Source organism: Xiphophorus hellerii, chromosome 20 (genome assembly GCF_003331165.1).
Source record: "Xiphophorus hellerii strain 12219 chromosome 20, Xiphophorus_hellerii-4.1, whole genome shotgun sequence".
Lineage (NCBI taxonomy): Eukaryota > Metazoa > Chordata > Actinopteri > Cyprinodontiformes > Poeciliidae > Xiphophorus > Xiphophorus hellerii.
This window is the reverse complement of record NC_045691.1, coordinates 13,726,848-13,743,619: the sequence shown is the minus strand read 5'-3', so window position 1 is coordinate 13,743,619 and position 16,772 is coordinate 13,726,848. Positions and strand designations below refer to the sequence as shown.

The window sequence follows — 16,772 nt, the reverse complement described above, 5'->3', positions numbered from 1 at the left end:
GTGCTGCAGAGGAGGAGCCGCGACCCATTCGCAGACCTTAGTCCTTGATGGGCCGTCACGGGTTCAGGTCCCGACCTGATGACCTTTGCTGCATGTCTCCACCCGGCCTTACATCAAATCACTCTCAGATGAAGGCTGCTAGAGCTTGTTGTAATGCTTCTGTGCAACACCCAGGTCCGTTTACCAGTTCAGGCACTCGACCAAAACTCCTCAGTGTTATTACCTTGAGAAATAATGACATTTGGTTAAATATAAAACAGATTTTAACGCAGAAAAGGATCACATGTCACACAAGTGGAACAGACACAGAGTGACGTTCAGCGTCCAGCGCTGGGCTCCTCTCAGCTCACTGTAGGGATGCAACCAAGTGAAGCAAAGATTGTGAGTTCTGCTTTTATCTTCTCATTCTGCACCGTCTCCAAGGGGTGTTGGCCTGCCTTAATCACTTTTTGTTATGAGTAAGATAGACGACTGTCGCCAGTCTTAAATGTTGTGCTTATGTCAGCAGTGTGTATGTGAGCAGATAAAAGAGACTGAGGAAGGACACTGGGTCATTTATCCATAACAAGCTGATAAAACAGTCAAAAAAAAGACAACTTTTAAGTTTAGATAAAGAAAATATGGTGGAAAACTTTAAATGAACCACCATTTTATTTATTCTTTTACAGATTAAAGTAAAGATAAACAAAGTTTTGCATAAAAAGGATTGATATTTTTTCTATGTGATGGAAAATGATGTAGAGAAAGCACACATACTCCAACCTAATAATAAAAACAGATCATAAAACATATTATTGATATCTTTAGTGTTATTCTTCATGGAAATTAATTGCTGGAGAAACACCTAAAAATCAAAATCATTAGCTCTTTCTTTATCATTTTAATCCAAGTTTTTAATAGTCATTGTAAAAAAAAAACATCAAAGAGCCACTGTGTAATAAATGACACAGCTTCAAGTGCCCCAGAATTTATTATTCACTGGAACAATTGTGGTTTCTTCACTCAAGGTGGTCAAATTCAAGTTCAGATGTGGCACACGGTGTCATAAATAACTGAAAATGACATTTTTCATAATAACTGTTATGGCTTTGACCAACATGGGTTATTTCCTCGGCTTCATACCAGTGGCAGAGTTATAGTTCCAAATATTAATATGGCCTTGATGGAACCAGATTGAACAATATTCAAGTGAATCCACTTGAAAATAATGTGATTTATATTTTTTATTCACTTTTTCACTTTCTGCAGTGAAGAGTTTGTTAATGTAGAAGAAATGAAGTTCAAATAAATTAACTTTATAACAAAATTTTGCTGAAAGGATTACTTTAAAGAATGTATCACTGAACACATTCCTATAGAATTAGACCAGGAAACTAAAGATGCAAAAATAAAAAAGTACAAACTACATGAGCCAAACATAGCCAAAGTAATGTGACTGTTTCTGTAAGACGTTCAGTGGCAGCTGAGCAGACATCGATGTTTTGGTGAGGAAAACATTGCCTGGAGAGTGTTTATTCAAAACACACACAAAAGATACAGAACAACTTCTGTTTAAAACCAGAACTTCCAGTCTAATAAAACCTTTGAGAGTGCAACTCATCTCAAAGGTTGAGTCAAAGGGTGAGTTCAAGGATGAGATAAACTCATCTGAAAATATTTGACTTGTTTATTTGAAAGTTCTTCCACAGTTTGCAGATTCTCACTCGATTATAAGAGAGCTTTTCATGAGCCTTTGCAAAATGTTTCCAATATAAAAGAGTTTATTTCTATATGCATAAGCTGAATAATGTACCTGGTGGCACTGGACAGCAACTAATATGTACATGAATTAAATATAAAAGAAATGATTGTTTAGATGTCTAGTTTGCTTATTGATGACTTGGAGGTTTTGAACCTCCTGTCTCAACTTGAGATCGATTGTTCAACTCAAAGAAAAATGTTCATTCTTTCAATTGAAAACTCTTTTGTCGTTCTGTTTATGTTTAACAAAGAAACCGAACCCTTCATGGTATCACTAATCCTGGGCCTCCAATATATCTTGTAAACGTACATTTATGACTTTAAATGTATGAGTCTTTGTAGAAGGATTATGTTGTTTGTGCAGCTTTAGTCAGGAAATGGGTTATGAAGTGTTCCAGGTCACTTTGACATGAAAAGGATCGTTGCGCTTCAGTAAAGGTAGTTTGGATCCAAGAAGTCAGAAGGAAGTTCGGATAGATGAGGAAATGACAACTCGACGATACTGTAGCTGTGGGATTACTGGAATTATCCTTCGCTATGAAGTGAACCAAGAAAAACTACGCACGTCCGAGGAAATGATGCTATTGGTCGAAACTTCCGAAATACAATATATATGAAATCCTGTAAAAGGTCTTGGAACCATTACAAAGTAGGAGTAACTATTGAATTTGTAATGTGTAGGCAGAAATAAATCTCCAGGTCGGCCTGATTAGAGCAGTGAGAAATACAAGTCCATGTGATAATTTGTTTCATTCCTTGAGTTTGCCCATTTTCATCCCCCACATAAAAAGGTTCAGAAAAAACTACAGCAGCAGCTTCAAAAGGAGGTGATTTGGTTACTCTGTATCGAGGTAAAGGAGCAGTAATTTGCTGTGCTGCCTTGACCTTGAGTTTTCTGCAAATCCAACAACTTGAAACAAAGTCTATTACAAGCTGTCTCCCTATCCAAATCTAAATTTGTTCCTCACCCTTTCATGACATGACTGAACTAATAGTTCAGAATATTGTGACTTGTTGGTAGTGTCCAGGGGTGTTGTTCTCTGAAACTAAGATCTGAGTTCTGCAGTCTTCCCCCAACACTTAATAGACCATTTTCATCTAAAAATGTTTTCAAATTTTTGATTTCAGAATCTGCTTTCACATTCTGTTTTGACCTTGGATATTTCAGACCTAAAACAACTCTCTTGTGTGGCCTGTATCCGGTACATTTTATTGCACTAAGCTCTTCTGCAGTTAACTCTCCCTGAACCTTCTGACAAGTTCTTGTGTTGGTAACAAACCGTTTTCAGTGATTCTTAATACAGTCGTAAGCTTGTTGTACTTCTCTAAATTTAACAGTGGTTTAGTTTGCTTGCATCACAGTAGACGTGCAACTTTACGTTGTGGTACCACCTGGGAATGGCCACCAGGTACAACAGTGGTAGCTCCTGTACACCACTGCTCCCATTTCTATGTCAAATCAGTGGGTAATGGTTCATCCCAGCTGAATCCTCTCTCCCACATTTCTTGGAAAGGGCACTTCACTCTGACAGGAAACTCAATAGGGTCAAATATACGAGCTACACGTCTCTTTGCATTTTCTCTGTCCTTCAAAATGTCCATTAGCGCCTTTTGATTAAACACAAAATCATTGTGTTCCGGTCTCCAAACCAGGTCCAGTACTGTAAGCACATTTCCACAGGACTACGCATCACTCACAACTCTACTCCATTCTCTTTCCACATGGCTTTTAGATCAGATGAGTTGGTAACTCATTTGCAGAGGTTCCTGCCTACCTGAATGTCCTTGTGCTGCAGTTGTCACATATAGAGCTTCCTGCACAGTAGGTACGCTTGAAATAAAGTCAACTAAATGCTAAATCTCTGAGAGCCTTTACTGCCCTTGGCTTTTCCATTCCAGTGTTTCAGATGTTTTATAATGGTGGCAGCAAGCAGGAACGGACAGGGAGACACTCCAAAACCAAATCTGTTCATTCTCAGGACACCTCATTTAAACTAGATGAGTTAGGTCCACATATTAAGCTAAATGTGGACCTAACCCTCCCTTTGGGTTCAGGTTAGGTCCAGTGTGCAGAGTCAGACACTCATTGAGGGATGGACTGTTATCATCATGTGAGGATACATCAAATACCTCTCTGAATTTAGTTGTGGCTTTGTCCTCTTTTACCACAGCATGATGGAGCATGTAGTATTTCACAGTCTCTTGGCTCGCTTCCTCTGGTTTGTCATCTGCCACCTCCTTCCAGATACTGTTTTGCATGTAGTCCTCTGTTACATTGCTGTATCTGGCAAGAACAGCAACAATGGCAAGAAAGCAAGAAAGCTTGGGGAGCTTTCTTTCTCTCGAAGCTTGTTAAGCTCTCGAAACGTTGCTTTGCTTCCCTAAAGCTGTCCAGAAGCTGGTCTTTGGCTGCGTTCACACTGCAGCCTGAGGAGACTTTTTTTTGCCTTAATGCGACCTGCATTTGATCTTTTTCTGACAGTCTGAACAACACAAGCCAGATTTTTGCGGCCACTTGGATATCTGATACATATCTGATCTTTCCAAATGTGACCTGAATCTGAACGTCCAGGTCACATTCAACCAACTCGAACGTCATTGATACTCGACAAATGTCACCACTCTACGTCCTGATACGCGCAAGCGAGAAGATAAACAACCATGGCGAACTATTGTGAGGATGAAGTTGTTAATGTGCTGGCTGTGGTTGGACAACAACTTCAAAATCATAAGATATGCTCCACCATTAGCATTCATGCTTACTTCCGCAAACACTGAATGCTTCTTTTTTATGGCAGTTGGCAAGACAAGTCACATCTAAGTGTGACGTTATTGTGTCCCATGCTGGACACTTTTAAGTCGTTTGTAGTTCACATTGGAGATCACATACAATCGAAACCTGGACTCTCCTTGTCGATGCGTTATGGTTGGTCGGCTGTTTCCTCTTTTAACCGCACCAATGCTTCCGTCATGGTGGCTGCAAACCGTTAGCTTCACTTTGTTCAGAAAAATAAATAAAGTCCTTATTCCTGGGTTTCAGCAACAAAATATTACGTAGTGAAAGCTTCTTCAATCATAACGGAGGTTCAGCTGTTTGCTGGACATCTCAACTACAAACAACAGCGACAGCTGATAAAGGCTGTTCGTAACTTAGCAACCGAAAACACCTAAAGACAAAAGCAGATCCTGCTAAGCATTCTTCAAAATAAAAATAACTTCCTCTTTTCAAATGCTTTGCACTAAATATGTTTCGCTTCACCGTTTTGTAATAATGGACCTTACCACAGCATTAAAATGCACCATTTGACCTGGCTTTATATAAAGTCCTGCATGGTGTGTATTCAACATTTAACCTGAACAAACTGGATGCAGAGGAGTTGTTTTCACGCCCTTGGCCTACATCAGCAGGTCTCCCTTTAAAGACACACACATAAACAAACATGTTGCATCTGTTTGCAGCATGGCTAGCTAGTTGTTCCACTGGTTTTGTAGCTTGCACAAACACAGCCACACCCTCCAGAAACGCACAGGCGCTGTCACCTCCAGAGGCCAGGTGCAGGAAGGGCAGGGGCGGTGGCGGCGGGGGGTAGGGAGGGCTCGTTATCCCCGCGAGGGTGGAGCAAAAGGGGGAGGTGAGGAAAGCGGATGAAGCATTTGAAGCTTATTTTGACATGCCGCTCGTCAGGCTCTTTTGAGAGCAGGTAAGAACTAATAACCTCATGGCAGCTGTTCTCTTTCTCTCTAGAGATTTATTTGCTTCAGTAAGACATTTTTTAATCTCTTAAAGATTATAGAAATATTTTACCTCCTGTTTGAACCAGTGTGATTGTGAAGTTTTGTGGTTTGGTTTATCTGAATTATTTGTATCATTCTTGTTGACTCAGGGACACAGCCGAACTCGTCCCTGAGCTCTGTCTGGTCCAGGGTTCATGACCAATGGACGCAAGCAAATATTGATCCAAAACTCTTAGAGCACTCACTGACAAGTCTACTTTTTAATCATTTTTAGCAAAATCTCACAGAAGATATTCCTCTTGTGTAGCTGGATTATTACCTGCAGCGTTCCTGACATTCCTGAGCTCCTCCTCCCTGGGGCAGAAAGAAAAACCTGTTGGTCCATGTTTGTTGTTTCCTTGCAGACATGGATGGTGTGTTGGAAGGAGCGGTGGTGTTGTCTGCGTGTAAACTGGTCTGCAATTTTCTCGTCCTGCCGTCTCTGGCTGCGTCCCACAGTCCTGTCAGCTTCTGTTGCTGCTCCCTCTTGATTTTCACAGACTTCCTGGTCACAGGTAAGGACAAAATCAGGTGCACCACTTAACCTGCACCTCTTATTCAACATGTTTGTAGTTAATTTTTGTCCATGAAGCGCTCCCTAAGCCCCAGTAAAGAAGCTTTTGTTTTTAACGCCACTGTCAGCAAACTGCTCCTTCGTGCTGTTTTAGATTTGCAGTCCTGATGCCCTGAAGGTCGGCGTTTTGCTGACCTCCAGTGGTTCTAGCTTTCATTTTGCTGAAGTGATGCCAGTAGAGTTCAGATGTGGTCGCAGGTGCTGCAGAGCATTTATCCTTCACCCCACCCAAAGATGGTGCAGGGCGTGATCAAACATTAAACCTGTGTGAAGTTTTTAGACACTAATTTACCTTTTGATCCTGGCGACTCAAAGCTTTCTGCAGGTTTGAAATGATGCGCTTCATTTATGTGGCAACAATTCACGACAACGATTGTGAATCTCAAATCACATCAAGCTACTTTTAATCCAATTCAATTCCAAATACATTCAAATTAATCCAGTTATGTAATCATATCTAGACAATGTTTGGCTCTTTAAATATTGCATTTGCTGCCTGTAAGTTATATAAAAAAACTCTGAACTTTTAGTCAAAGTTCAGAGAAACTTCGATCGATGAGAAAGTGACGAACATTGTGATCTGTCCATGAAATGAACTTACTCATAGTGACGTGGTTTAAATCTTCCTTAAGACAAATTTAAGCTTCACCTGAAAAATCAAAATCTAAGAATACATTGAAGCTGAGGCATGTTCAGTTAGTATTTTGTGAGCTTTAGTGAAATTGGTATAAAGCGACAAAGAACTTTATTAATCTAAGGTACTTTTTAATATTTTTGGACAGGAATCTCGCCTACCATATAATATTTGTAAATATTATGCTCCATAAAAACCTTCTCTCATTTATTTAAACTTTATGTCAAGGCGTATTACTAAAACTGCACAATGATTGGCAGGTACAGTATGTCGCCATTGAAATATCAAATATCATATTTATACCTCAAAGGGCTGCCTGGAGTGCAATAATTGTTGCCTAATATATTCCAAGTGTTGTGAACTTGTCTTTTTCACACTAATGTAATATTCAGCCAGTCTCACAGCTACAGATGTTCATACCAGACAAAAATGATGTTTCACAAATGCTAAACCTAATAAAGTGATGAAAACAAAAGTGACAAAAAGAGAAAATAAAAACATATCACAACTGATATCGTCATCTGATGCCTCACTATAATTAGCACTATCTGAAGATTTTCTATTATTGTGCAATGTTATTGCGTAATGCTCTGCATTACTTTTATTTTTACATGTCAAAAGTCTGCAACACACTGCAAAAACTCAAAATCTTACCAAGTATTTTTGGTCTAGTTTCTAGTGCAAAATATCTTAGTACGCTTGAAATAAGACAAAACTAACTTATAAGTAACTTTTCAGAAAGATACAGGAAATTATTTTAAGTAAATACTTTCTTCATATTGTTGAAAAAGCACTAGTTCCATTAAAAGATTATTTTACTTATAACACGGGAAAAATATCTTATCATAAGTAAAATTATCTGCCGATGATAGAACTTTTTCATCAATATGAAGGAATTACTGACAAACTCCTAAATTTAGCTGAAAAGTTACCAAGTTATTTGTGTCTTATTTCAAGTATACAACTAAGACATTTGCACTAGAAACTACACCAGAAATACTTGGTAAGATTTTGTTTTTGCAGTTCAGGTTTTCATTTGTTTTAACTTTGATGTCAAACGTATCAATCCACAAACAATAAAACAACATACTCTGCAGAAACATTTTGTCAAAATGTGCTATCTTTGGTGTTTTTCATAGATTCTCTCAATGAATTTGGATCTACTTTCATCTTTGGCAGAGGCTGTGATTATCAAAGTGCCTAAATGTTGCAGTCAAAAGAACTGGACTTCTTATAGACGTTTCACCTCTGAATACAATTACACCAAACTTAAGAGAAGAATATTTTAAAAAAACATGGATCTTTGTTCTTACACTACATAATTCTGCATTACTTTGTGCTTTTTGTGCTGTCTGGAAGGAGGTGGATCAACACGATGTGCATATCTAATGATTAAAAGGTTTTCAGCAAAAAAAGGGCTTGATCAAAAGGATTTGAGAAAGTGCACACATTTAAATTCTGAACTCCTTACTTGAAGTACTATCTAGTATGTCTTGAATTTGAATGTGTAATGCACATGCCCTGCTTCTCTCTGTCTGCACCTCAGCCACTGATTAGATTCTTGGCCAGAAAAGCAGAAGCTTCTTATCTGAATGTTCCTGCCTGTCCAGGGTCAGCGCTGCTTCACTGATCATTTTCTCTGCTTTCACTTGGTTCTTTCTGCCGCTTAAAGATGAGAATTTAATGTAGCTTACTGAAGTGAAGCTGTGTGCAGCTGGTATCAGTATTAGCTCTCTTACTGAACATGCAACAAAGCCAGTCGAGGTTCTGCACTCAGATTGAACCGACTCAACCTTTATCAAGAGTTTCAGTGAAGGCAGGTGTGCACCAAGGAGATGTCCTCTATCCACTCCTCTTTGCTCGACGTTATCATGTGGGAAGCTTTTAAAGGCTGGGTGGGAGTTAGTTTTGATGATTACAGCTCAAATTTTGCAAACACTGATTGCCAAGGCTTCAGAATTACTACATGATATCATACCTGCCGAAGAACCGAGATTCACCTTTTTTTGTTACCGTCATTAAAGACCTGAGGCGATAAAAACTGCAGCCTGAAGTGACTAAATTAGATTTGTTTTGCCCTTATGTGGTACAAAACAATACAGGTTGTAGTTTTACAAATGTGACCCAAGCCACTTGGATATGTGGTCGTAAAACTGGAACATATCAGACATTTTGAAATGTGAGCTGTGTCTGTACGGCCAGGTCGCATTCATCCGACTTGAACGTCATTGATATTCAACAAATGTCACTAACAGTAAAGAGCTTTTTTTTAAATTTTTTATAAAGGTTTCATAATGCAGCTTCATTCAGATAAAGTAACAGTCTTCCACTACTTTGAGGATTTTACTTTTCTCTAAGCTTACTGCAATATGAAATGTTTCCGTTAGAGTTGATGCTTTGTTAAAACAAACAACCTGTGTTTTTGCTGGTAGTTGGGCTTCTGCTGACTCTCTTGTGTTCCCACAGCTTTCCTGAGTTTCCTTTGCGTCTTGAAGTCCTGGCTGACTGAGCTGAACCCACCAGGTGACGTCATCGCCCTGCGTTTCCTGCTCTTCCTCAGCCACACCTACGGAGCCGTGCTGCTCCTCACCACGTTTCTGATCGCTACGGAGACCCTGATCAGGGTGCTGTGGCCGCACGCTGCAGCTGATTCCCGGACAATTTTCTGTAATGATGAGGAGGAAGAGGTCGGCAGCGTCTCGGATGAAGGCGAAAGCTTGCCACAGGTGGTGGGGTTCTTCTGCTGCCTGTCGGTGTGGATCGCCGTGGGGTTCAGTGTCCGGTGGCACTGGAAGCTGGAGGAAGGGTGGACAGCTGCTTGTCTGGACAAAACCGACTCTCTCATCAGATGTCTTCCTAACCTCTTCAGTCCCATGCACAGAGTCATGGATCCCTACTGGAGCGTGGCCTTCCTGGTTCTCCTCGGGCTGCTGCTGACTGTTAGCACGGGCCTGCAGAGGAGAAACCAGACTTCTGCAGAACCAAAGAGAACACAGGATGGAGCGGCGCCTGCAACCTTCAAGCCGCTTCATCCAGAAATGTTTACCCCAAAGTGTGTTGATGGAGACATTCCCCTCATCTCCCATGGCTGCTTGTCAGAAAAGATGGGAAGACAGGAGGTCAAGAGGACTCAGAAACACGTTTACCTGGATTTAGTCAGAGGGCAGCGCTTGGATTCAAATCAAACCCGCCTGAGCAGACGGAAACAGTGGGGTTTTCCAAGCCTGGAGGAGAATACAGTAATAGCGTTTGTTAGCGTGCTTTGCATGTTCACACTTCCCTTCTACCTCAGTGTGAACACTTGTCTAATCAGGACTATAGACTCTCTGCTGAATGGATGCATCAAGTCTTTACTTTCATCTGTGTCCAACAGCAGAGACACAGCGTCCTCTCTCAGAGTCTCACAGGTTTAAGAAACAAAGCCAGAGTACAGCTGATGAATGTTTGCAGCAGAACCATGAAGAGTGGTCCCAGTGTGCAGGCGGCTGTTTTACCTGTTGACGCTGCTCTGACAGGAGAGTAAACACACCTTCCCAGGCAGCTTTTCACATGTTGGGGATAGTACTTGTAGAGTGCAGAGAGGTGCTGAGGAGGCAGGTCAAGGCGTGCTTGCAGAGCAACACCAAGTACTTTTAAAATTCCTCGGGGCATCAGTTTCCTCAGACGTTTGTCTTTACACAAAGCCACGGTTTATGTGAGATTGATCCAGGGGCAAACAGCATCTTGCAATGTGTAACATAAAGTCTGCTGATGCTGCCTGACATGAAGATATATGTAATGAAAACCGAGGGACTCGAGGGCAAACAGATGGAGTTTTTCCTGCTATTATGGGGTCATCAGACTGTCTGTGCCTTGAAAATCATCCATGTTGGGTTTTTTTACATTTTGCCTCAATGATATTTGAGTGGGATGTTAAAGGAGAGACCAGCACAAAGTTGTGTAACTGTATGAAGTGAAATAAAAAAAGAAGTTTTCACCAAGAAAAGTCTTAGAAGTGTGGCATGCATTTGTATTCTGCTCCTTTACTCTGATACCCTTAAATAAAATCCGGTGAAACTGAGAAGTAAATGTTACTATTATTGGTATCAAATGTTTTATTGCTATCATTTAGAAAATATTAATAAATGTTTCCACAGATTACCAAGAATCAACCAAACAAAACTTTGGTGTAAACAGACTGTGCTACAAATGTTTTAGCTGCACAAATATTTCAGGTCAAGTTTATTTTATTTTGTTAATGTGGGGATGAGGGCAGAGGTCAATCTCTGGTGACCTCTGGAGACGTTTTTTTATATATTGTTTTTAATCTTAAAAATTATAATGACAAAGGGAAATTTTTGCTGCACAAATGTAGTACAATTGATTGACAACATATTTATGGGAATTTGATTTTGACCAGGGATAGTCAACCGGTTATCTTAATACGTTAACAAAACATTTATTAATACATTTAAAACGATATCTGCGCACAAATTTGACACGAATTTTGTTTAATTTGAAGGAGTTGGGCCAACTTCACTCAGGTGTCATGCTGACCAAATTAACCCAACCACACACGTTCATACACCAATACGCTGATCAATAAGCAACTTGGGGTTAAAGCTAAACTTGTCATCCTAAAGAAAGAAACATCATTCAGTTCCTGTTTCAGATTCTTCTGAAACTTATAACTTTAATATTCTGTTCATCTGCTGGAGGTGGTGAAGAAGCTGTTTTGCATAAAGAGAAATTTGTTTTTTTTTTTCTTATTCAATTTGCTTTCCCTACAGACAGGACACTCTACAAGAACAGCCAGGTGCAAAGTTAGAAAAATATCACGTGGTTATAAGAAATATGATGGATAAACATGTTTTATATGCAATGACTTGGAACAGGCTCTTGTAAGATTTAAGTCTAAGCAAAGTTGCTACTTATTTCAGCCATGGAGTAATTCAAATCTTCTACAACTCTACAGACACTCCAAGCAAGACAAATATCACTTCACTGGCATGAATTTAAAGTAAACATTCCCTATTATAGATCAGTTTTGAAATACATAGGTTTACCCACACTAATATTTTTACCTTTATGAAATTTGGGAAATCTTGAATGATGATGCAATAGCTCCTGATAGGCTGATTCACAATATCTGAGTTTTTATGCTTCTGGTTGTATTTTAAAGCAATGACCTCAAACAAATGTCCTCCTGTGTGACCTCATGAAAAATCAGATGAATTCAGGGACGATGTCAAAAAGACAAACATTTCAAGACGCCTAAAAGCGACACGTTTGTCTGTTCAAACAGTATAAACACGGGAAAACGCCATGGAAACGTGATTTGGAGCGAAATGTGAAAATCAAGAACAAAAGGAAAATATCGCGTAAAGATTCTGGCTGAAGCTGAGGAGAAAAGCTACGTTTCCATTTCCCATATAATTTGATATTTTCGAAATTTGCTTCATAGAAACACCAATTTCTAAAAAATAATGTTTTTCAATAAAATGTTTTGCTGCTAGGATGAAGTGTTTGAAATTTGTGTATTTTGCAAAACTGCAATGGAAACACAAGTCACATGATCAACAACCGGATGTTGCCAATGGCGCTAACCATGAAGAAGAAGATGACAGGAAGTAGTTGGAGGATGACGACATGGAATGTTTTTTAATCACTCATCACATGAACAAACTTATCCATGTGCGATTTTGGTGCGTATTGATGCTTTGTTGCTTATTTAATGGAAACACAACAATTGCAAAATTGTGTTTTTTTGACAGCAGTGGAACATTGACAATGTTTTGTGCACATTTGTATTGGAAACACAGTTGCTGTGTCATTATCCAGTTAATTATGTCCTTTACCATCATCGGCAAATAGGCCACTAAACCAGGAAGAAGATATTCATCCAAAAGCAACATAACAAGTAGATTAAAGTTTGAAAATGCATTCAGAAGCTGCTTCCATGTAGGAGGTGCTCACTTACAACAACGGCCAACAAGTTTATCTAGAAAGCAGACCGCAAGATTTTAAAAGAAGTCGGCAAAAAACCTACAATGTCATCAACTGACCTACAGCGGGCTATTGCTGTGGGTCATTTGTTTGTTTAGGGTTTATTTTGGTAATATTGTTTGTTAAATGAGGAAAACAAGGGTAAGTATGTTGCTTAATAATAAATATATGACTTTTCTTTTTAGACATTAAAGGACAAATAATTGAATTTCCTCATTTTTCATCACTGTAAATCCCTTCTTTTTGACTTGCTGTTTTTTTTTTCATTACTTGTGTCCAAATGACAACATGAAACAAAATAAAGGTCAAGAAGAACTTGATCCTTTTAAAATGGTGCTGGCTTAAGTGTGGATTAGTTAAGCAAACAAGATATTGTGTCTGCAAGCATCAGCAGATTTTTTCCAGCCCAGACAAGGTGGTATCTTTGTTCCCAGCATCCTTTGTGTCTTAGTTCAATATTGTATTTACCAACGTTAACCCTTCTCCAACCTCTGACCTCACCGTAAAGGTCAACCTTACTCAATCCACTTGATTTAAACGTCTGTCCGCAGGTTTGAGACTTGGTGCTGTGAGTTTTAGCCTCTCATTTCAAGGAACACGTTCTGATCCTGCCTTTTACTCCCATGCCAAATCAGACAAGTCGGTGCAGCATTCTGCTCCAAACCACTCAGGCTAATTAAAAAAATGCAGTTTGCTTTTTTAAAAGTTGGAAATTAAGGACAAAAATAAGACATAATAGTATGAGATTTCAGTAAGCCCATTCAAAAACAAACAGACTTTCAACATGAAAACACAGAACCGGAAGGAAAATCCATGTTTGCAACACTTTGTTTCCCTTTTGTGCTTTAATTCAGTCCTTCCCAATATTGCTCATCGAGGAACGCGGTCCTGCACGTTTTCTGCCTTTACACACTATTAGCACACTGAATAAAGGAATTAATAACGCCATCAGGTTCTGCAGCAGCTTGGTAGCGACTCATCCTTATAGATCAGGAATATTAAGTGCTCTGAGGACACAAACTAGTAAACACTCAACCCACAGTTTCCTTTATCTTCACTTTTCAGGAGTGTATCGACACAAAAGTTTATGTTGTAGATTAACATTAAAACTGAGTGAGATGGACACTGCAGTGCTCCTTGTTGATTTGGGGTGGGTTGATTTTTTGTTTACTTTTGTTGATGTTTACATAAAGTTATGAAAATCAATTTTTAAAACCCCCAAAAAAACAAAAACAAACTGAGTGAGAATCTGTTTTACCCTGGATTTATCTTAGGAGCTGGTGGATCCACTCTGAGAGTCCAGGAACTAGTCAAGGAATCATTTCTCTATTTTATTACAAAGTTGTATTACATCATAATTCAGAAATAACACAAGAATCTGATCCAATGCATTAACCAAATTCCTCAGCTTGGTCCTGTCAACCCACTAATGAGAAACAGCAGGTCAAAAGTAACTTGACCTGCTCTGGTGAGTTGAGGACACAACTCACCACCAGATGGCGCCCTGTCCCAGAAAAGGACCCGAAACTCATGTTGTTCATTATTAGACCTCTAATACCAGAGGAATGAAGGGAAAGAAGGAATGTTAGCAATCAGGTTGTTGACTAATTGTAAAGTTATCCTCTGAAAGGGAAGCAGACATTAATACGAATAGTTTCTTCAAGTCATCTGAGATTCAGTTCAGGGTTTTTTACACTGGGAGCAAAACACTGAGAATTATATTTGGCACTGGGACGGTTCAGCTGCTCACAGCAAGGTCCTGGGGTTGAATCCAAGTCCACTCTCTCTCTCTCCATTCCTCCTATACTGCAGCTCAAAAATATGCACAGTCGCGTAAGAGCATGTGTGTACCTTTTAAAAGGCTTGCAGACTAATTTAAGTCAGATAATAAAATTAGTTTGTATGTCACTTTACAACATTTACTGAACCAAACTGCTTTCCATTCATGCAGGATTAAACAGATTATAATAAAAACACGGTGACAACATTGGTAGAAACATAAGAGTCACAGTGTGCTAACACGGCTCTAAACAAATGTGGTTTTAGTTTAGACTTAAACAAAAATGGATCATTGATGAGCCACAATTAAAAAGGTAATGAATTCCAGAGTTTTGGACCGCCTCCATCAAATGAATGGTCACCCCACGGTCTGGACTTTAACCTGAGGACTTCCAAAAGATGTTGGTCAGCAGAACAAAAAGCCCTGACTGGGCCAGGTGTCACATAAATAAGAAGCTGCAATGCCTTTAACATCTTTAAAAACAAACAAATGTTCAAAATCATCTCTGAAACATCCTGGGAGCCGGTGGGGCGATGAGACTGTAGCTGTGTTTCCATTGTCCATATATGGACTTAAATAAAAATACATTTGCATAATAGAGACATTCCCATTTTTAAAAAATTCACATTTTTCCAAAAAAAGTGTTAGGATAGGATGAAGTGGTTTTTCAGCCATATTGAAATTAGACTATTTCGCAAACTTGCAATGGAAAAGCTTTTTTCACATCACATGGGATCAACAACCAGACAGGAAGTTGTAGGAGAATGACAGTGCAGCATGTTTTTCTAATGACTTATGGTGAGAACAAACTTATTCATGCGTGATTTTAATTATATTTCTTATCTAAAGGAGCAGTATTTTGTAAAATCGACTTTTTTGAGTTTTTCTAAATGTTATAATCTCTTCCTTCTCCTTGGAGCTGCAGTTTAAAAGCTTCCAAGTTTCCGCCTGACTGAGTGGCCGTTCCCCACGACTCCCCCGCTCGGCTCCTTCAGACTAGCCAGAGGCAAACACCTGGTGGAATTGCGCATCTACTCAGGTTATTAGGAACTACTTCTCAGTAAGCTGGTAAAAACGAAGGGTGTTGTGATGATGAGCAGGAAGGGGAGTGTCGGAAAGAGCAGGAGCTTCTGAAAGAGACAGAGGCACAATTACCGTACTTTCCGGACTATAGAGCGCACCTCATTATAAGCCGCACCTACAAGTTTAAAAAAACAAAAAACAAACTGGAAACGTACATATGTAAGCCGCACCGGGCCATAAACCACTGGTATCTCCGCCGCTCTCGGTTTTTCACTTAATAAATGAACCATGGAGACGCCATGGTCCGGCGTCTCCAACGCCGAACCATGGATTCGTTCACGCCGAGCTTACGAGCAGCGGCTCTCGATCTGTACTGCCAGATCGATAGCCTTCAACTTACAAGCTGCATCATATGAGTTTGAAAACATTTCTGCCGCTAGCATGTGCTTGTTCTAGATGAAAATTAGAGCTTTCTTCTTTGATTTCCAATTTTGACTTCCAATGATTCACTTCCTGCTAAAGAGAGAAGAAAAATCCACAGAAAAGCCGCACCGGGCTACAAGCTGCATGATTCAAAGTGTAGGAAAACATTAGCGGCTTATAGTCTGAAAAATACGGTATTTCTTTTAAGTCATGTTTAATATACAGAGTATGTTTATAAAAACTGAAGGTAATATAGTTACTTGATTATGTTATAAATAGCACTAAGTGCTTGGAAAACACATAATACAGCCCCTTTAATGGAAACACTGCAATTGCAAAATTGTGTTGTTTTTTTTACATTAGTGGAATATAGACAAAGTTTTTTTGGACATTTGTAATGGAAACGCAGAAAATGAGGGCATCTTTTGTCTCATTGTTTCACATTGAGAGCTTAATAACAGGCCTCCAGCCACCGAGCACTGTAAGTAATCCCAGAACATTCAATAACACCGATGATGAGTCTGTTCATGCCACCAGCATCATAGCTGAAAGTCTTGTTGGTAACCAGAATGAAAATGGAGGCGTCATTTCTGCTTTTCGTCCCCATATTGCTTGCAAGATTAGAAACCTCACACTCCTGCCTCAGGAGAGCCGCAGCACACAGGAATCAAATCTCTCTAAGGAGACTTCAGTGGCTGTTTAATGGACATGTTCCCCCCAGGAACAACGTGTTCATGACAGGACAGGCGTTCTGTCCTCTGATAAAAATCACTGCGTTGAGCTGAGAGACGTACCCACATTCAGAGGCAGCATGATGAGTATGGCCTGTTGTCTCAAAC

General features: G+C 39.6%; 1 protein-coding gene across 3 annotated transcripts; it reads left to right on the top strand.

Moving 5' to 3' along the window:
- Window positions 1–5,342: 5,342 nt before the first annotated feature.
- LOC116709722 (uncharacterized) lies at window positions 5,343–10,707 on the top strand. Of its 3 annotated transcripts, none has more exons than XM_032548358.1 (3): window positions 5,343–5,441; window positions 5,880–6,029; window positions 9,189–10,707. In XM_032548358.1, exons 2-3 carry the CDS (start codon window positions 5,882–5,884, stop codon window positions 10,133–10,135), a joined length of 1,095 nt encoding a protein of 364 aa, XP_032404249.1. In that variant the 5' UTR covers window positions 5,343–5,441; window positions 5,880–5,881; the 3' UTR covers window positions 10,136–10,707. The 3 variants fall into 3 exon arrangements, with proteins under 3 accessions (XP_032404249.1, XP_032404251.1, XP_032404248.1); XM_032548360.1 differs by lacking the exon at window positions 5,343–5,441 and adding an exon at window positions 5,467–5,501; XM_032548357.1 differs by lacking the exon at window positions 5,343–5,441 and having other exon boundaries at window positions 5,548–6,029.
- Window positions 10,708–16,772: the final 6,065 nt, after the last annotated feature.